At 42.3% G+C, this 21,211-nt stretch overlaps 1 protein-coding gene across 1 annotated transcript in view; it reads right to left on the reverse strand.

The window, feature by feature from the left end:
• Positions 1-765: 765 nt before the first annotated feature.
• The window catches only part of LOC120929032 (matrix metalloproteinase-20-like), a 65,933-nt gene continuing 45,487 nt past the window's right edge, over positions 766-21,211 (reverse strand). Inside the window, exons 7-10 of the mRNA XM_040340218.1 lie at positions 10,678-10,811; positions 8,283-8,439; positions 5,086-5,189; positions 766-1,072 (exon numbers count right to left, since the gene is read on the reverse strand). Coding sequence (XP_040196152.1) covers positions 972-1,072; positions 5,086-5,189; positions 8,283-8,439; positions 10,678-10,811 — 496 coding nt within the window. The 3' untranslated portion in view covers positions 766-971. The remainder of the gene's footprint in view (positions 1,073-5,085; positions 5,190-8,282; positions 8,440-10,677; positions 10,812-21,211) is intronic.

Consider the following 21,211-nt stretch of genomic DNA (forward strand, 5'->3'; position numbering starts at 1 on the left):
TTTTGAACCCAGTAAGATACAACTTCTACATGAAGTTAATACAACTAAATTAAAGTTTGATATAAGGCAAAATTTGTTTTTTTTTCCAGAAAAATTTAGCAAATAGTTTAATTTTAGACAATAAATGAACCACTTCTCTTGTGCATCTTAAAGCTGCCACTGTGGTTTTGATGGCATACATTATTTATGATTATAGAGGTTATAGAAGTTGATTTAATACATGTTGTGGCTCATAACATAGGACTAAAATTTAAAGACAGACTATCACTCGGGTCGATTCAGTAGCTGCACAAAGTTCCCCAGTTATGTATAGTTAACCCGCCATACTCCTCTCTGCCTCCTGCTTCAGTATCCCCACCTGTCTAAGCTCTGGTGTAGATTGATGTCAGAGTTTAGACAAGGAGGATGACATCATGGCACCACCCCAATTCACAGTGTTCGGCACAGGTTATTGGCTGCTTCTGCAGAGTTACAGATGTGCAGGTACTTGGTGAAGGAGCTGGGCTCCATGCTGGGTGAGTGGGCTGTGTAAAATGTTGCCCTGAATGGGATAAGTTCTCTTTAAAAATATTTAAATGAAAGGATGGTAAAGGGCTCCATGCTGGGTGAGTGGGCTGTGTAAAATTTTGCACTGAATGGGATAAGTTCTGTGAAAAAAAAATGTGATATACAATTGAAAATTCAAAAGTGGAATACTAATGACATCCAATATTACATAAATAAAAACATGCACATATTTGCAAAATGGAAGCAATTTACACAATATTTAATTTACATATTTATTTTTTGTTTCATCCTGCAATGTGTTTCCTGCCATATATACCGTATATTGCATAGGCTACTGTGCAAGGTATTTGGAAACAATTGGGTCTTGTTGACAGGTTTGTTTATGTTGATGCAATTTTACATCTTTCATACAATTTCCTATGTTCTCACAAAAAACTTTTCGTAATAACTCTTTTGGCTCTGGCTCAACATCCAATCCAGGAGCTGGATTTCACAACATTGACCACATCTTCTTTCTCAATGTCATACTTGTATGCTTTTGGGCCTGAGAAGAAGTAAATGTATCCTGCAAAAGGAGAGACCACAGTCATTAAACTAATATTCACATTTAACAATTAAAAAACAAAAAAATGTAAGTATTACCAAAAGTATTGGGACGCCTGCCTTTACACGCACATGAACATTAATGGCATCCCAGGCTTAGCTCGTAGGGTTCAATATTGTGTTGGCCCACCCTTTGCAGCTATAACAGCTTCAACTCTTCTGGGAAGGCTGTCCACAAGGTTTAAGAGTGTGTCTATGGGAATGTTTAACCATTCTTCCAGAAGCGCATTTGTGAGGCACTGATGTTGGACAAGAAGGCCTGGCTCCCAGTCTCTGCTCTAATTAATCCCAAAGGTGTTTTATCGGGTTGACGTCAGGACTCTGCAGACAGTCAAGTTCCTCCACCCCAAGCTCGCTGATCCATGTCTTTATGGACCTTGCTTTGTGCACTGGTCCAAATCATTTGGTGGAGGGGGGATTATGGTGTGGGGTTGTTTTTCAGGGGTTGGGCTTGGCCCCTTAGTCACACTGAATGGAATTCTCTTAAGGCGTCAGCATACCAAGACATTTTGGACAATTTCATGCTCCCAACTTTGTGGGAACAGTTTGGGTATGGCCCATTCTTGTTCCAACATGATTGCACACCAGTGCACAGGCTAGGTCCATACATTATGTTCCCTCAGTGGTATGTGTATGTCTCATACCACCCCTTATCATCTTCCACAAGTAAATGGAGTTTGTGATTGGTTCAACAGGACTTTTTTATGAGCATGTTTTGCTTCTTTATCAAAATCAAGAATGTTGGCTTCTTTATGTTGTAAGGGGTTAGCTAGGTAGCAGGGGTGTGTGACCCCCTGGATGGGTTCACTACACACTGATTTATACAGAGAAACAGCCGAAGACGGTTGAACACAAAGATTTTGGTTTATTCTTCCATCTTGCTGGAAACAAGTGCAAGCATCCAAACAGCATAAACAAAATCAAACACAAAATAAACCATGGCCACTTGGGGCGTCTACCTTCACCACACAGGAACCTATCTATGGAGTCTGGCACAGCCTACTGCTGAGCAGACACTTTTTGATTTTTATCACACAGAAAAATCAACAGCACCTCACCTCTTCAGAAGTATTTTTGCTCACTGCTCTCCTTCACTCAAAAAGCCTCAGGATGCAGCCGACGCCTGATAATAATTGGTGTATTGTCTAAACAAGGCAGAAATGTATCTCCCATCTGTGACAACACCCACAGATTTACCTGACTTCCTGTCACAATGTATATGATGCTGTCTGAGCCTATAATTATGAGATCAACGGAGCCATAGGACATATGCCATCCAGCCAATGACACCCACTGCTGTGCCAGCCAATGAGGAGAGAGAATTCCCATAGAGCTGAGGCTCTCGTGCACATGGCTGGATTGCGATGGGGCCCAGGTAAGTATTAGGAGAGGCTGCTGCACACAGAAGGTTTCTTGCCTTCATACATATAATGCATGAAGGTAAAAAAGCTTGAGCCTTTAGAACCACTTTAAAGTAGAACTGAGTAAGAGGTAGTGTTCCTTTCCTTTCTGTCCCATAGCCACAATAGCAAATGTTATATACTTACATACATATATATATATATATATATATATATATATATATATATATATATATATATATATACACATACATATATATACACATACATACACACACACACACACACAGTATCTCACAAGAGTGAATACACCCCTTACATTTTTGTAAATATTTTATTATATCTTTTCATGTGACAACACTGAAGAAATTACACTTTGCTACAATGTAAAGTAGTGAGTGCACAACTTGTATAACAGTGTAAATTTGCTGTCCCCTCAAAATAACTCAACACACAGCCATTAATGTCCATTAATGTCCCTAAGTGAAAATGTCCAAACTGGGTCCAATTAGCCATATTCCTTCCCCGGGGTCATGTGACTGTTAGTGTTACAAGGTCTCAGGTGTGAATGGGCAGCAGGTGTGTTAAATTTGGTGTTATCGCTCTCACTTTCTTATACTGGTCACTGGAAGTTCAACATGGCACAACATGGCACCTCATAGCAAAGAACTCTCTGAAGATCTGAAAAAAAGAACTGTTGCTCTACATAAAGATGGCCTAGGCTATAAGAAGATTGCCAAGACCCTGAAACTGATCTGCAGCATGGTGCCCAAATACCATACAGCAGTTAAAGGACAGGTTCCACTCACAACAGGCCTCACCATGGTCGACCAAAGAAGTGGAGTGCACGTGATCAGTGTCATATACAGAGGTTGTCTTTGGGAAATAGATGTTTAAGTGCTGCCAGCATTGCTGCAGAGGTTGAAGTCAGGAGGGTCAGCCTGTCAGTGCTCAGACCATACGCCGTACACTGCATCAAATTGGTCTGCATGGCTTTAATCCCAGAAGGAAGCCTCTTCTAAAGATGATGCACAAGAAAGTCCACAAACAGTTTGCTGAAGACAAGCAGACTAAAGATATGGATTACTGGAACTATGTCCTGTGGGGCAGGTGATAAAAATCGAGCTTTAAAGGGTCATAACTGGGCGACCCGAGTTTACAGAGACAACAAATTTGGGGGGTATGTAGCCTAAGTCCTACCCCACCACTGGTTTGGGGCTCCTAAGACTTATAGTTCCGGAGATACAAGGCTCCTTGCAAAGCCTTTCAGAAGCTACATACAGAGCGGCCAGTTTAAATACACTCTATTTGCAGCAGACTGAGAGGTTGAGCTCACAATGCCTCTCCTCAATTCTTGTAAGAGGCACTGCGCTCAATGGACAGCTTGGAGTCTTGGGCCAATGTTAAAGTACCATTAGCCCCAGCTGCTGTCCAATAAAAATGATGCAGTGGAGGCACGCCTCTCACTACAGTGTCATAGAAGGGTCATGTGTCTAAAAGACAAATGCTCCCTTCTAGCCCAGCCCTCTTAACTACAAGGAAAAAACATGGGTTTATGAGTAGAAGATTTACCCACAATCCCATTTTTTTCTCATACATTTTTGAGGGGGAATGGGAATCTGCTGCTGTTGAAAAAGGTACTGTTATATTCAAGCTAAATCATATATTATTATGCTTTATCTTATAAGATAATAATTTATTATTTATCTATTTACTGTGAAATTACTGGTTTGAAATTATAACTTCATACTTCAGTAATTTGTCTGTTAAGCCACCTGCTTGAGTACATTTTGTTACACAGTATTTACACATACATTTTTCAATAGTTTCATGAATATAAAAAAAAAAAAAGATAACCCGATTTTTGTGTATAATGTGAAAGATGACGTTACGCCAAGTAAATAGATTTTTAACATGTCACGATTTAAAATTGCGCACACTCGTGGAATGGCACCAACCTTCAGTACTTAAAAATCTCCATAGGTGATGCTTTACATTTTTTACAGATTACATGTCTAGAGTTACAGAGGAGGACTAGTGCTAGAATTATTGCTCTCGCTCTAACAAGGTCTCTAACATCCACCAGCTCGATTATGTTGTCATGGAAGAGTGGAAGAGGACTCCAGTGGCAACCTGTGAAACTCTGGTGAACTCCATGCCTAAGAGGGTTAAGGCAGTGCTGGAAAATAATGGCAGCCACACAAAATATTGATACTTTGGGCTCAATTTGGAAATTTTCACTTAGGGGTGTACTCACTTTTTTTGCCAGTGTTTCAGACATTATTGGCTGTGTGTTGAGTTATTTTGAGGGGACAGCAAATTTACATTGTTATACAAGCTGTACACTCACTACTTTACATTGTAGCAACGTGTAATTTCTTCAGTGTTGTCACATGAAAAGGTATAATAAAATATTTACAAAAATGTGAGGGGTGTGCTCACTTTTTTGAGATACTGTATATTAAAAAAGTTTTGCTTTCAGTTGTAGTTTGAGTATAAAATGTTTGACAAAGACTGGTGTACATATTAAGCTTGTGGTGTTTTTATTCTATTTTAAAATCAGTCTTAATTCACTTAAAATAATTGACTTAAGTTATTTATTTGGGTCACTCACCATTTACTTCAACTGCTGCGTCCACATTTCCCTCTACCCCAGAAAACTCATCATCAATGCTTTTCGGGTAATCTTTATCCATGACCTGGTTTGCTTCATCATAGCTGCAGAGGGAGAAATGTAATTATATAACTGAAAACATTCTGATTGTACTATTTTAAGTTAAAGTTGAACTGTGGGTAGAATAAAAAAATTACAAAAAAATATGTATTTGTTCCTAGGTGGATGCAGCATTGATCTGACGCTGCATCTGTCCCCCACCACCTCTACACAGAAAACCAAGCAATTAAAGACCACTAATCGATCAGTTCTCAGTCTTTGTAGGATGGAGAGCTGGTGACTGGAGCTCTGTGGTGGGGGCAGGAGGCTCAGCCGTTGAGAGCCAGCTACCAGTCGGGTCCCCCCTTATAATGAGTACCTGCAGGTCTCCAGTAACACCTGGACACAGGATTGGGGACTTCTTCCCACCTAAGTCCCTTCAAAGTCTCCAAGCTCCAGACCCTGATCCAGGATTACAAAACCTGGAGGAAACTGAAACACCAGTCTTCTCTGCTCAGACATAAGGATGAGCCGAACACCCCCGGTTCGATTCCCACCAGAACAAATGAACACCCTTAAAGTCTATGGGACACGAACATGAAAAATCAAGAGTGCTCATTTGAAAGGCTAATATGCAAGTGTTTGCCATAAAAAGTGTTTGGGGACCTGGGTCCTGCCCCCAGGGGACATGTATCAATGTAAAAAAAGTTTTAAAAACAGTTGTTTTTTCGGGAGCAGTGATTTTAACCACTTCCCGACCGCCGCATGTAAATGTACGTCCATAGAATGGCACGTACAGGCACATGGGCGTACATGTACGTCCTTGCCTTCTAGCGGGTGGGGGGTCCGATCGGGACCCCCCTGCTACATGCGGCGGTCGGATTCCAGCGGGGAGCGATCCGGGACGACGGCGCGGCTATTCGTTTATAGCCGCTCCGTCGCGATCGCTCCCCGGAGCTGAAGAACGGGGAGAGCCGTATGTAAACACGGCTTCCCCGTGCTTCACTATGGCGCTGCATCGATCGAGTGATCCCTTATGTAGGGAGACTCGATCGATGACGTCAGTCCTACAGCCACACCCCCCTACAGTTGTAAACACACACTAAGTGAACACTAACTCCTACAGCGCCCCCTGTGGTTAACTCCCAAACTGCAACTGTCATTTTCACAATAAACAATGCAATTTAAATGCATTTTTTGCTGTGAAAATGACAATGGTCCCAAAAATGTGTCAAAATTGTCCGAAGTGTCCGCCATAATGTCGCAGGCACGAAAAAAATTGCTGATCGCCGCCATTAGTAGTAAAAAAAAAAAAATTAATAAAAATGCAATAAAACTATCCCCTATTTTGTAAACGCTATAAATTTTGCGCAAACCAATCGATAAACGCCTATTGCGATTTTTTTTTACCAAAAATAGGTAGAAGAATACGTATCAGCCTAAACTGAGGAAAAAAAACATTTTTATATATGTTTTTGGGGAATATTTATTATAGCAAAAACTAAAAAATATTGAATTTTCTTCAAAATTGTCGCTCTATTTTTGTTTATAGCGCAAAAAATAAAAACCGCAGAGGTGATCAAATACCACCAAAAGAAAGCTCTATTTGTGGGGAAAAAAGGATGCCAATTTTGTTTGGGAGCCATGTCGCACGACCGCGCAATTGTCTGTTAAAGCGACGCAGTGCCGAATCGCAAAACCTGGCCTGGGCATTAAGCTGCCTAAAGGTCCAGGGCTTAAGTGGTTAATAATGCTTAAAGTGAACCAATAGAAAAAAAATATTCCTTTAAATACTGTGCCTGGAGGGGGGGGGGGTGACGGGGGTGACCATAGCATGCCTGTAAAGTAGCACATTTTCCCTCTGTTTAAAACAGTACCACAGCAAAATTAAATTTCTAAAAGGAAAAAAAGTAATTTAAAACTGATTGCGGCAATATACTGTAGATAAAACTCATTGAAAAAAAAACGGCATGGGTTCCACCCCTCAGTCAATTATCAGGCCCTTTTGGGTCTGGTATGAATATAAAAAGGATATAAAGGGGAATTCCGAACTTACGTCACCGGGTGGCCCCACCCTCAGATATATAACAGCTGTCAAAGCGAGAAGAAGCGTCACTCGGTGGGAGACAGAGCTTTCACATTTTTTCTTTTTTCGGCTCGTCGGGTGGCGTGAGATGGATTTACATCATGGGACATTTTTTTTTTAATAAAGGACTCGCCCCAAAGTGTCTCCTGTGTTTTTACTATTTTTTACACTTTGTTTATAAATTGGTAGGCCTGCTTTAGCAGATCTTTCAACCCTGGGTACCTATTTAGGAAACGCTGCACTACCAAATTGAGGACATGTGACAGTGGTTCATCAATTCAAGAGATGAAAAATTCTATACATGGAAAGCATATGTGTATTTATATGCAGTGCACATATTTTCTTTCCTGGAATGACAGCACAATCTATGACTAATTTATGTTAGTTTATTATTAATATTTAGTGAACTTATGATTCTTAATCATGTTACCAAGAGCTGATTTTTGCGCGTCCTTATCATTTGAAAAAAGTCACCACCTTTATTTACTTGGAGCAATTTTCAAAATATCTATCTTTTATCAAGCTTAAAATTAAAGTCAAAGGCTAGGTGTTGGTGCCAAACTACACATGTCCCCACCCTGTTTCTTCTTGAAAAGGACAACAACCCACCTGCTGTTGGTGGAACACTCCATCACATTGTGTTGTACTCCTGGCTGTAGGCCCGCTCACAGCATACTGGCTCGTGGGCCTTAATATTTGAGAATAAAGGAATGTACACATAAAATACCTCCTTGTGCACTTTACTGCGACTTTGCAGGATTTTTTGTGACATCGAACATCACACTTGACACACTAACAGAATTCTTCAGACCAGAGTAGACATTTCTGCACAGAACGCAAGCAGCGCATTCTATGTAAGCCATGTTTTCTTTGCGCCTGCTCTCCTTGGGAACCTCTAAGTAAATAATTTAAATATAACCTAAATCTTTTCCCAAGCAGTTACATGATTGCAAAGCACTGGCTAGTGTGCCTGTCTGAGCTGCTGGTTGGGCACCAGGAAATTTACACTAGGCATTTACAATGACTACAAACGTCCATGTGCATGAACTCTACAAGTTTTTTTTAAATATACCTGTAGAGATCTTCCCCAACAAAGAAAAGGGTTTTATTGCTGTTCTTGAGGTGGACAGCAGCATCTATTTTCTGCACATTACTGGGAAATCCAAAGTCATAGATAAACCGGGGAGGTCCTAGCATCTGGAGACCTCTTGTTGTCCAGTAATGGGGACCTGGGAAAGAATTGAACACATTTTGGACTATCTTCTCATGGCCACTTTGAAATATTTGCATGGCTTCATCAAAGGGGGAGACAACATAAAGCATTATGATAGAATAATGTTATACTAAAGTCCTGTAAAATTTATACCTTCTATGGCAGAAACATACATCATGTAACTTGCTACATAGCACATGTAAACCAAGTGCCAAATATTTCAAGTTCTGTGCATGTATTGAAACTACAGTGCCCTGAACAAGTATTCATATCCTTTGACATTTTCCACATTTTGTCATATAACAACCAAAAATATAAATGTATTTTGATGGGATTTTATGTTATAGACCAACACAAAGTAGCACCACGTAATTGCGAGGCGGAGGGGAAATGATTTTGCTTTTAGGCCAAAAAGTCAATTTTTTTGGTCTAATCTGACCAGAGCACCTTCTTCCATGTTTGCTATGTTCCCCACATGGCTTCTCGCAAACTGCAAACTGGACTTCTTATAGCTTTCAATGGCTTTCTTCTTGCTACTTTTCCATAAAGGCCAGATTTGTGGAGTGCACGGCTAATTGTTGTCCTGTGGACAGATTCTCCCACCTGAGCTGTGGATCTCTGCAGCTCCTCCAGAGTTACCATGGGCCTCTTGGCTGCTTCTTCGATTAATGCTCTCCTTGCCCGGCCTATCGGTTTAGGTGGACGGCCATGTCTTAGGTTTGCAGTTGGGCCATACTCTTTCCATTTTCAGATGATGGATTGAACAGTGCTCTGTGAAATGTTCAAAGCTTGGGATATTTTTTTTATAACCTAACCCTGCTTTAAACTTCTCCACAACTTTATCACTGACCTGTCTGGTGTGTTCCTTGGCCTTCATGATGCTGGTTGTTTGCTAAGGTTCTCTAAAAACCTCTGAGGGCTTCACAGAACAGCTGTATTTATACTGAGATTAAATTACACACAGGTGGACTGTTTACTAATTAGGTGAATTCTGAAGGCAATTGGTTCCACTAGATTTTAGTTATGGGTATCAAAGTAAAGGGGCTGAATACAAATGCACGCAAAAACTTTTCAGATTTTTCTTTGTAAATAAATTTGAAAAACATTTATCATTTTCCTTTCACTTCACAATTATGTGCCACTTTGTGTTGGTCTATCACATAAAATCCCAATAAAATACATTTAAAGTGGAGGTTCACCCTAAAAACATGTATATACCATTCCATCCAGCATACTGCCGACATGTACATGCTTTTTTTTTTTGGCTGTACATATTCTTCCTGCATGATTTTTTTTAAACCTAATTCTAATACGCCAGCAAACTACGCTGCAAACACCTGCAAGTGCGTTTGCAAAGCTTTACCTCAGACTTGAATGGGTGGCATCGAAAGGCTTCAAACAACTCCAGACTAGACATGAGGCTTCAATTTTGAAGCAAAGCAACGCTAACGCTTCGTGTTTGGTAATGTGAACAGCACTGTGTGCTGTCCATTGAATCATTTGCATAGGCGTTTGAGGGCCATTAAAAATGCCCCTCAAATGCCTGTTTTCAATGCCAGTGTGATCATTATAATGTAATGCAAATGTCATCATTATAGTACTGAAAGCAAAGATATCCTGCAATGTAGCAGTCTCACTCTACACCTCTCTAAACTATATTTTGATAGGCATCCACAGGGCTCTAACTGAATGGTAACCATAGAAAATTCATTAGGAACCCCTCTCTAATTTAATTTTGAAGGTCATTTTTATAATACTACAGAATACTAATTGTTTTCATAGAACTTGTATTAATTATTTAAATTAATTTCATCCAAATGTATTTGACAAATGCTGTTTCTACCTGCATACGCCACTATGAAGCCAGACAGCTCTGGCCTATATGCTTCTGGGCAAGATCGCAGCTGGATGTAGATATGGATTAAGGCAGAACATGGTCCTAAGCAGAGTAGATTTGGCATTTTCCTTTTGACATTGATAAGGATTTTGAAAATCACAGCAAAGCCTACCCATTTGAATTGCCAGTACTGGTTTTGTGTACCCAATCAGACATCAATTGCCCTACAAAAACATCCTCCCCTGCGAGGTGCCGAGCAGATGCATAAAAGTTATAGCTGTGCCAACTGGATATCCACTGGGTCTTAGGCCCCTGCCAAGCTTGCTTTATGGTTGATCTGGCTCTGGTTGGATGGTCTGCTTTAGCTTTAGTTACAAACCTTGGGGGAACCATGTTGCTTTGTATCATCTGTTTTACCTTTAAAAAAATATGCAGTTCCTCTTTCTGCCACCTCGTAAGCAGCATCCACATTAGACATGAGCTGTGGGAAGGAGCTTGCAATAGGGTTTGGTCTTGTACTGACAAGTTGAGCCTGTCTTCTCCAAAATGACCTAAAAGAAAATGTTATGGTTAGGAAAATCACATTACTTAGCAAATTTACTAAGAAAAAACATTATTACATGTAACAATATTTTCAGAATGGAAGGGTCTGGCGTCTGGGACAAACTATAACATTGCTAGGGCATTTGAGCATTGTAACAATAACAATCCCACTAAAAATTAAAATCATTGGCCCGGATTCACATACATCGGCGCCTATTTATGCCGCCGTAGTGTATCTAATATACGCTACGCCGACGCAGCGCAGAGAGGCAAGCACAGAATTCACAAAGCACTTGCCTCCCAAACTGTGCTGGGTTTCCTCGGCGTAATCCGGCGTAGGTGGAAGTGGGTGTGAGCCATGCTAATGAGGCGTGACCCCATGCAAATGATGGGCCGAGCGCCATAAAGATACGAATAACGAACGACACATGAGCCGTCCCGTGGCCGCATCCCAGTGCGCATGCTCAGAATCACGTCGAAACAACTGCCTAAGATACATCGAATCACTGCCTACGGCATGAACGTAACCTACGCCTAGCCATATTCACGTACAGCGTAAACTACGTAAAATACAATGGCTTGTGTTCCCTGGTCCATACCTTTGCATGGGTTGCGCCTCATATATGGGGAATAACTTTACGCCGGACGTACGACTTACGCAAACCGCGTATAATATGCGCCGGGCGCAAGTACGTTCGTGAATCGGCGTATCTCCCCCATTTGCATATGTGCATAGTAAATCAATGGGAGCGGCAAATGCGCCCGGCGTAGGCAAGTTACGTCGGTCGGATGAAGCCTATTTTTAGGCGTATCTCAGATTGTGGGTACGGCGCATAGATACGACGGCGCATAGTTACACTTATGCGGCGTATCTCGAGATACGTCGGCGTAAGTGCTTTGTGAATCCGGGCCTTTATGTCTAAAGCCCTATACACACGATCAGTCCATCCGATGAGAACGGACTGAAGGACCGTTTCATCAGTTAACCGATGAAGCTGACTGATGGTATGATGTGCCTACACACCATCAGTTAAAAAAACGATCGAGTCCAACGCGGTGAAGTAAAACACAGTGACGTGCTGAGAAAAATGAAGTTCAATGCTTCCAAGCATGCGTCGACTTGATTCTGAGCATGCGCGGGCTTTTAACCGATGCTTTTGCATACTAAGCGTCGGTTTTGACCGATCGGTTAGGCGTCCATCGGTTGAATTTTAAAGCAAGTTCTAAATGTTTCGACCAAAGGATAACGGACCGATGGGGCCCACACACCATCGGTTTGGACCGATGAAACGGACCTTCAGTCCGTTTCCATCGGTTTTGACCGACCATGTGTACAAGGCCTAAGGGTCCAATCACGCCATCAGGCTTTACAGTTGGAATGAGGTTATTTTCTTAAAATTCTTTGGTTTAGGGCAAACATGGTTAATGTTACTGTGGCCAAAAAGCATCATGTTTGATTCATCAGTTCTTTGCCTATGTGTTCAATATTTTTATAATTTTTTTTTTCCTGGAACATCTCACATGCAGGCTAAATCTCTTTTTGATTGTAGATGCATGCATTTTGACATCAGCTGTTGTAAGATATACCTGTGATTCCCACAATTACATTTTGTCATTCTTGGTGACTTGTTTTAGAATCGAATGGGCAGTTCTTGGTCTGAATTTGCAGGGCGGGAGGCGGCCAGTCCAGGGCAAGTTAGCAGCCATGCAAAATCTGTTCCAGAACATTTTCCATGCAGTGTAATGATTAATGTCAAATAATTTTGGTCAAGCTGGTCCAGTCTCGTGATCCCGCTGTGGTGGATACCGAAAGAATCTCCTAGCAGTGCTGGTTGCTCCGGTAGGTCCAGGTCCCTACCAGGAAGTTCTGGGAGCCACCAGCACTACCGGGAGCTCCTTTCGGTATCCACCACAGCGGGATAACGAGACTGGACTGGCTTGTTGCCGCGGTGTTACATGACTAGATGAGCGCCTTTATCTCCATTACATTGTGAGTTGCCATTTTGTTGACTCCAAATAAATAACGCTTTGATGCTACACTTAGAATGGCGCTGCTCTTTTTTTCTGTTTGTCCCAATGCAGAGTCTCTTCTAGCTCTTCAGCAGCGGTAGCCACTGAGTCAAGCATACTGACACCATTTTGAATTTTAACCCCTTCCTTACCGAGTCATTGTAAAATGACGTCGGCAGGAACCCTCCCTCCAGGTGGGCGTGGCCGAGTGTGCGTGCCCGATGGCCATGATGTCCGCCGGGCACCCGCGATTGCCCGCAATCAAGGCAGGACCATGGTTCTGTGTGTGTAATCACACAGATCCATGTCCTGTCAGATGAGAGGAGACCGATGTGTGTTCCCAGTACAGAGGAACACAGATCGGTCTCCTCCCCTTGTGAGTCCCCTCCCCCTACAGTTAGAATCACTCACTAGGGAACATAATTAACCCCTTGATCGCCCCGTAGTGTTAACCCCTTCACTGCCAGTCACATTTACACAGTAATCAGTGCAGTTTTTTAGCACTGATCGCTGTATAAATGTGAATGGTCCCAAAAACGTGTAAAAAGTGTCCGATCTGTCCGCCATTACTAGTAAAAAAATTTAAATAAATACAAATAAATAAATCTATCCCTTATTTTGTAGATGCTATAACTTTTGCGCAAACCAATCAATAAATGCTTATTGCGATTTTTTTTTTTTACCAAAAATATGTAGAAGAATATGTATCGTTCTAAACTGAGGAAAAAAACCTTTTTTTTTTAATTGTGATATTTATTCAATCAAAAAGTAAAAAATATTGTGTTTTTTTCAAAATTGTCGCTCTTCTTTTGTTTATAGCATAAAAAATAAAAACCGCAGAGGTGATCGAATACCACCAAACCAAAGCTCTATTTGTGAGGAAAAAAAACCCATAAAGATTTCATTTGGTTTCAGTGTTGCATGACCGCGAAATTGTCATTCAATGTGCAACAGCGCCGAAAACTAAAAATTGGTCTGGGCAGGAAGGGGGTGAAAATGTCCTGTATTGAAGCGGTTGAAGACTTTTTCTTTTTTGTCTTAAACCACTGAACCCACTTTGAGTTTGTGTCTATCAGTGCATTAGACGTCTAATTCCTTGACTGCATAGACTCTTTTCTGGAAAAGGTGAATTTATCCTTCACTCAACTTGGAACACTGGGTAGAACTTCATCCAAACAGTACAAAAATACACCACTGAAATACATAGGGCCAGATTCAGGTAGATCGGCGCATCTTTGTGCCGGCGTAGCGCATCTCATATGCGCTACGCCGACGTAACATAGAGAGGCAAGAACAGTATTCACAAAGCACTCGCTCCCTACGTTGCGCCAGCGTAACGTAAATTATCCAGGGTAAGCCCGCCTAATTCAAAGTAGGTGGACGGTGGGCGTGATCCATTTAAATTAACCGTGACCCCATGCAAATGATGGTCCGAATGCTCAGAATCACGTCGAAGATACTCCCTAAGAAACGACGGCTCAATGCCTATGACGTTAACGTAACCTACGCCCAGCCCCATTCACGTACTACTACGTAAACAACGTAAAATACGACGGCTGTTCCGTCGTCCATACCTTTGCATGGGATGCGCCTCCTGTAGGTGGAAAAACTTTACACCAGACGTACGCCTTACGTAAACGGCGTATACTACTGCGACGGGCGCAAGTACGTTCATGATTCGGCGTATCTCGGTCATTTGCATATGCGGCCAGCGTAAATATGCGCCCAGGCTCTGACGCGTAAATCAATGGAAGCGCCCCTTGTGGCCAGCGTAAATATACACCCAGGCTCCAACGGCATAGGAAACTTATGTCGGTCGGATGAAGCCACATTTCAGGCGTATCTTGCATTAGTAATCAGTCGCATAGATACGACGGCGCATCTGTGCACTTACGCGGCGTATCTAAAGATACGTCAGTGTAAGTGTTACCTGAATCCGGGCCATACTGTATATGTGTGCTGTTTTGCATGCAAAAAATTCTGAAACTCTGTACATTCATTATGTGATTTACAGTACATACTCCTGCCACACTACACAGCCAGCATGGCAATAACTCTTTTCTGTATCGCACTTTTCTCTGTTAGACCAACCATACAAGGATTGAAATTCCACTGGCTCAGCAGGGACTAGTCGAATTTTGATACATGTACAGGTAGGAAGGTTGTGCAGAAGGCGATCTACATACAGATGGACTTCTGTACAATTACCCTGTCGGATTTTCTCCTCTCAATCAGCACCGTTAGCTATAGCCCCAGTCAGGTAGCTTACCATGACGCTAGACCTAAAGGTAGGTGGGAGTCAGATTTGGTGTCAGGCCCCGTACACACGAGAGGATTTATCGGCGGATACGGTCCACCGGACCGTTTCCGCAGATAAATCCTCTTGAGGATTTTGATCCGATGGAGTGTACTCACCATCGGATCGAAATCCGCGCCGAAATCCCATCGCAATGACGCGTCGCGCCGTCACCGCGATGATGACGCGGCGACGTGCGCGACGCTGTCATATAAGGAATTCCACGCATGCGTCGAATCATTACGACGCATGCGGGGGATTCATTCGGACGGATTGATCCGCTGAGTCTGTACAGACCAGCGGATCAATCCGTTGGGATGGATTCAAGCGGATAGATTTAAAAGCATGTCTTCAAATTTTTATCCGCTGGAAATCCATCCCAGGGGATAAAAATCCGCGGAAACAGATCCGCTGGATTGTACACACCATAGGATCTATCTGCTGGAGCCGGTCCGCAGATCAATTCCAGCGGATGGATCCTCTCGTGTGTACGGGGCCTCAGAGCTTTGCTTGTTGGACTGACCCAACATTTGGCTAAAAAGGATGCTGAAGATATGTGCAGGTGCTTGTACTTGGATTTTTTTTTTTTTTTTAAGGTCAATTTTCTTTCAACTTTTTTTTTTTTTTTTTTACATTTTGATTGTGAATGTTTTTGTTTTTGTTATCTACAAACTGACTCTCATAAAACTGTAAAATGAAATATTTAACAATAGCGTGCGCGCTCCAGATGATTAAATTGATGTTTCACAGAAATTCTGGTGAAATTGAAGATGATTGGTCTGAAGTATTGCTAGACAGGGTGCAGATGTTCTCATGTCAGCACTTTATATCACCACCTCCCTGTGGAAAGGACGATGTGAAATTTAGCTAATGTGGTATTAGGTTAGAATTGTAGCAATGTAGCTGTGTTTCAACTTGTTTGTTATACTATGGAATGTCCACATCTTTCTTTTTCTATGAGCCAAGAGTTAGAAATAGCTGTCTCGTCATTTGGGTAATAAAATTATTAAAGGGGTTGTAAAGGTAAATATTTTTTTTCCTAAATAGCTTCCTTTACCTTAGTGCAGTCCTCCTTCACTTACCTCATCCTTCCATTTTGCTTTTAAATGTCCTTATTTCTTCTGAGAAATCCTCACTTCCTGTTCTTCTGTCTGTAACTCCACACAGTAATGCAATGCTTTCTCCCTGGTGTGGAGTGTCGTGCTCGCTCCCTCCCTTGGACTACAGGAGAGTCAGGACGCTCTCTACGTTGCAGATAGAGAAAAGAGCTGTGTGTTAGTAGGCGTCCTGACTCTCCTGTAGTCCAGGGGCGGGGGCTAGCATGACACTCCACACCAGGGAGAAAGCCTTGCATTACTGTGTGTAGTTACAGACAGAAGAACAGGAAGTGAGGATTTCTCAGAAGAAATAAGGACATTTCAAAGCAAAATGGAAGGATGAGGTAAGTGAAGGAGGACTGTACTAGGGTAAAGGAAGCTATTTAGGATTTTTTTTTGTTTACCTTTACAACCCCTTTAAGGCTGAAGTACAGAGATTATATATATATATCTATATATATATGAGCCGTTTTACCTGCCAGAGGATTTCTATTTGTTCTGTCCATCAGATTCTGAGATTCTGATTCACACAGCTCTGCCACACAGGACAGTTCTCTTTTTTCTCTGTTGCAGTTAAAACCCAACTCCAGGAATTACCCAAAAAACAACTTCTCTTGCAGTGGGACTCCCCCACACTGTAGAGAGTATTTATATGCTTGTTACAGTGGAACTCCTTCCAAAATAGGAAGTTCCATTTTAAGTCGTCCTGCCCTGCCACATTTGGCATGCCATTTTTTTTGGGGGGGGGGGGGGAGCAGGTACCTAGTTTTGACAAGTTTTCCACTCCCCCTTCCTCCCCGCAGTCTTCTGGGGCACGTTGCAGGTCCCAGAAGACCGCAGGACCATTTGCAAACCGCATCGCGGCTTGCGCTTGCTCAGTGGGCAGCTGGCTTTGAAGCAGAAAGCAGCATAGCCAGCTGCCAACAGTTAGGATGGCGGTGCCGGGAATCCAAAGGCCAGTGAACAACTAGCCTGGGTAAAGATAATGCTGGATCTCTGGACAGTTAAGTGTCCTTTTATTAGTCAACATCTACAGGATTTGTAGCTGCTGACCATTTTTTTTTCTTACCTTATTCCATCCTCTGGCAGACTCTGGTGTTCCCCTCCAGTTTGTAAGTGGTCCCCTGCCATCCTCATGGGCAATGGTGGTTGTAAACCCTCCAATACAACTTAAAGGAGTTGTAATAGGTTAGGGTATAGAGACATAATAGTTAACTGATTCCTTTTAAAATTGATTAAAAATAGATAAAAATCAATCATATAATGTACCTGCAGTTTCTAGTTTTGTTTTTGCATGTTGTTTCCTGTCTCTGATGTACAGAGCCACAGAACCAATACAGGGCAGTGATGGTTTGGAAAACAAAACTGATTGGTGCTGTGGGGTTTTAGACACACAGTAATCACACCTCCTTGATTAGTGACCACAGAGAGAAAGCTCCCAGTACTGTGGTCATCAGGAAGTGTTACAGCAACTTGAGAGCAAAAAAAGAACAATGAGGACATGAAAACAGCACAGCATTAAGGTAAAGGAAGCTATTAAGATAAAAAAAAAAAAAATCCTTTACAAACCCTTTAAGCTCCTTGAAATATAGATGGCACAGGCAGCTGATTGCTGCCTGTAAAAGTGCACTCACTGTTTTAGTTGCCATAGAAATCATCCCGCAGTGTTTAGTGACGTCAGCCGCGTTTGCACATTAGGTATATTGTTTAATGGCACACTATGTGTGCCGTTTCTCTCTCCCCTGCATGCCTTGTCATTTGCTTCCTCCGAGACCGGCACAGAGATCAGTCTCACGATGCATCAATGGATTAGCTAGGTTGCCGTAGTAACGGCAATCGAGCTAGATGGTTCGGTTCTCGACACTATGGCGCTTGCGCGAGATTTGAACAGGGAAACATAGTAAGGGCAGAAATGATGTCCACAAACGATTCAACATACAGGAGTTACAATGGCGTGGCCAATACCGTAAGACACAAAATAATATAAAAGAGAAATAAGGTATTTTCAAAGCTATTTTTTTGCCGATTTTGATGTGTATAGTTTTACAATACTTTAAAGTATATATATATATATATATATATATATATATATATATATATATATATATATATATATAAATATATATATATATATATATAAGTCCTGGGTTTACTTCCTCTTTAACCTCCTTAGCCATGATCCAGAGCGTGACTCGGGGTGTTTTTTCTATGCTACTATCGGTAACCCCAAGTCACGCTCGGGGTAGCTGTGCAGAGCGTGCAGCGGCGCGGCTTACCTTCTCGCAGTGTCCATAGGCAGGGAATTACTTACCTTGTCCCTGGATCCAGCAAAGCATCCCCGCTGTGTGAGCGAGCGGGTCCTCGCTTGATTCACAGTGCCTGTGTGCCGCGATCTCCGTTCCCTGCGACGTTACAACGCACGGGGCGGAGAACGGCGCCAAATTCAAAAAAGTAAACAAACACATTACATACAGTATACTGTAATCTTATAGATTACAGTACTGTATGTAAAAAATACACATCCCCTTTGTCCCTAGTGGTCTGCCCAGTGCCCTACATGTACTTTTATATAATAAAAACCTTTCTTTCTGCCTGAAAACTGTAGATTGTCCATAGCAACCAAAAGTGTCCCTTTATGTCAAAAATGGTTTTAGAGCAGCTAGAAAACAGCGATAATAAATTTATAATTTTGTTTTTAAAAAAATGTCATACCCGGGATGCCTACTAGTCTCTTGTTTGGTCAGATTTAAGTGAGTTATTCCTAAGAATTGCAAGGCCTACAGTATAAAACGCAACATTTCCTTGCAAAATAATTGTACCGCTTTTGGTACAAAATTCCAGACATAATCATACCGCCAGGGAGGTTAAGTAACACAAGTTTTTTCCTTCCCCAGCCTGTGAGTAGACAGTGAAAGGAGAAGGAACAGACTGATGAGCTCATTCCTCTTCTCTCTTATTAGACTCATTGGGCCAGATTCACATAGAGATACGACGGTGTATCTCCTGATACGCCGTCGTATCTCTGACTTAGGCCTGTCGTATCTATGCGACTGATTCATAGAATCAGTTACGCATAGATATGCCTAAGATCCGACAGGTGTAACTGTGTTACACCGTCGGATCTTAACTGCAATTTAAAAATGGCCGCGGGGGGCGTTCTCGCTGATTTACACTGAGAAATATGTAAATCAGCGAGATACGCCAATTCACGAACGTACGCGGGCCCGACGCAGTGTTGTTACGACGTTTACGTAGCGATTTTCCCGGCGTATACTTACCCCTGCTTCTATGAGGCGCAGCCAATGTTAAGTATAGCGTCATTGGGAGCAATGCACGCCGGGAAAATTCGCGGATGGCGCATGCGCATTTAAATCGGCGCGGGGACACGCCTGATTTAAATGCTACACTCCACCTAGCCGCGGAATTTGAATTCCGCCGGGGGATTTACGATCCACCGCCGCAAGTTTGGAGGTAAGTGTTTTGTGAATTACCCACTTGCCTCTCAAACTTGCGGCGGCGGATCTTAAATCACATAGGTCACGCGGATCTAAAGATCCGCTGATCTATGTGAATCTAGCCCATTAACATTTGAGCAGTGCAGCACTGATTGGCTTCTAGTCACACTTCCTCTCCCTCTCTGAGCTCTGCTGTACAGGGATTTGCTAGAGGCTGATACCAAGCCAAATTTAGATAATACAGAGCTGCATTGATTTGTGCCTTTTATATACCTATAGAGTTCAGTTTTAGAAACAAGTAAATATAAATCACTATTAGATCTACAGTTGAACATATCTCCTTTAAATGTATACAGTGATACTTAATCTTTAATTTAGTTTTTACCCAGATATTGTTTTAGTGCACGAGTCCACCTCACACCCTTTTCTAAGAAATCTGGGGGCCATAGGTATGCGCAGCCTATTGCATTAGGCTGTGCACCCAAAAGCTCAAACACACACATCTTTCTCTGCAGCCTCAGCTGAATACATGGAATAGTGCTCTGTGCTCTGCAGATTCCTTTTCATTAACAAACTGAAGCATAGTATGCTTCAGTTATGAAGGAACTCAATGATTGAGTTACTATGCTTCAATTATAAAGGAACACAATGATTAAGTTACTATGCTTCAGTTATGAAGAAACACAATGCTTGAGTGTGTTCATTTAGAAAAGGAAGGGGATGGTAAATTACATATTTATTAGCCCCTTCCCCCACTCTCCATTCTGAAACATCCCCCGCAGGGGGGAATAGAGTGGAGGGTAAGCCAACAGCACTGTGAAGTAGCACAACACAGGGAAGCCTGGTGACCTGAGAACCCCTGGTTGTGATGCAGAGTTGCTATTCCCCATCCCATTGGTGGCCGGTTGTAAGTTTTTTTTGGGGGGGTGGCAAACAGTACTACCCCCCCTCCCTCCCCCCGGTCAGTTGATCGGGTCTGGTGCACTTACCCCATCTATGGTGGGCAGTGCTTCTCCCGGGCTTCACCGGTGGCTTCCCTTGCTTGGCAGCAGCAGCTGCTTTCCCTCCCCCTGCTCTCCACAGGCAGCGTGGCGGCTTCCCTTTCCTCCCTCTTCCTTGGCGGCCAATTGTGACTCTTCTCTTTTCGGCCAATCAGAAAACAGGTTATGACTAAGCATCTATCCATGATGTGAAACATGTTCGCTTTTTTGTCCCCTATGTCCACTTTCTACCATTGATTGCAGTGTTGCATGAATTTTTGGATGTTATACAGCTTTGGATTTTATCCTTTGTTCATTTTGTTTTTAATAAATCGCCTATCAGAGTGCGGCAGTCCAGGAACATTTCTTTTTTCCACGGATCAGCGCAGAGTCTGCACCTGTCAGTACTACAGGGCAAGAGCACATCATAGGTCGCAGGGCTTGGAGCAGTACTCTTTTCCAATCAGAAAACAGGTCTCAGACCTGCTTCTGATTGGCTGGATTGAGGATTCGTTTTTCATTAGCGAATATTAATCCCCTGTTGTAACATGTAGGTGGGCTTGTAGCGCA

Source organism: Rana temporaria, chromosome 2 (genome assembly GCF_905171775.1).
Source record: "Rana temporaria chromosome 2, aRanTem1.1, whole genome shotgun sequence".
In the NCBI taxonomy this organism is placed as follows: domain Eukaryota; kingdom Metazoa; phylum Chordata; class Amphibia; order Anura; family Ranidae; genus Rana; species Rana temporaria.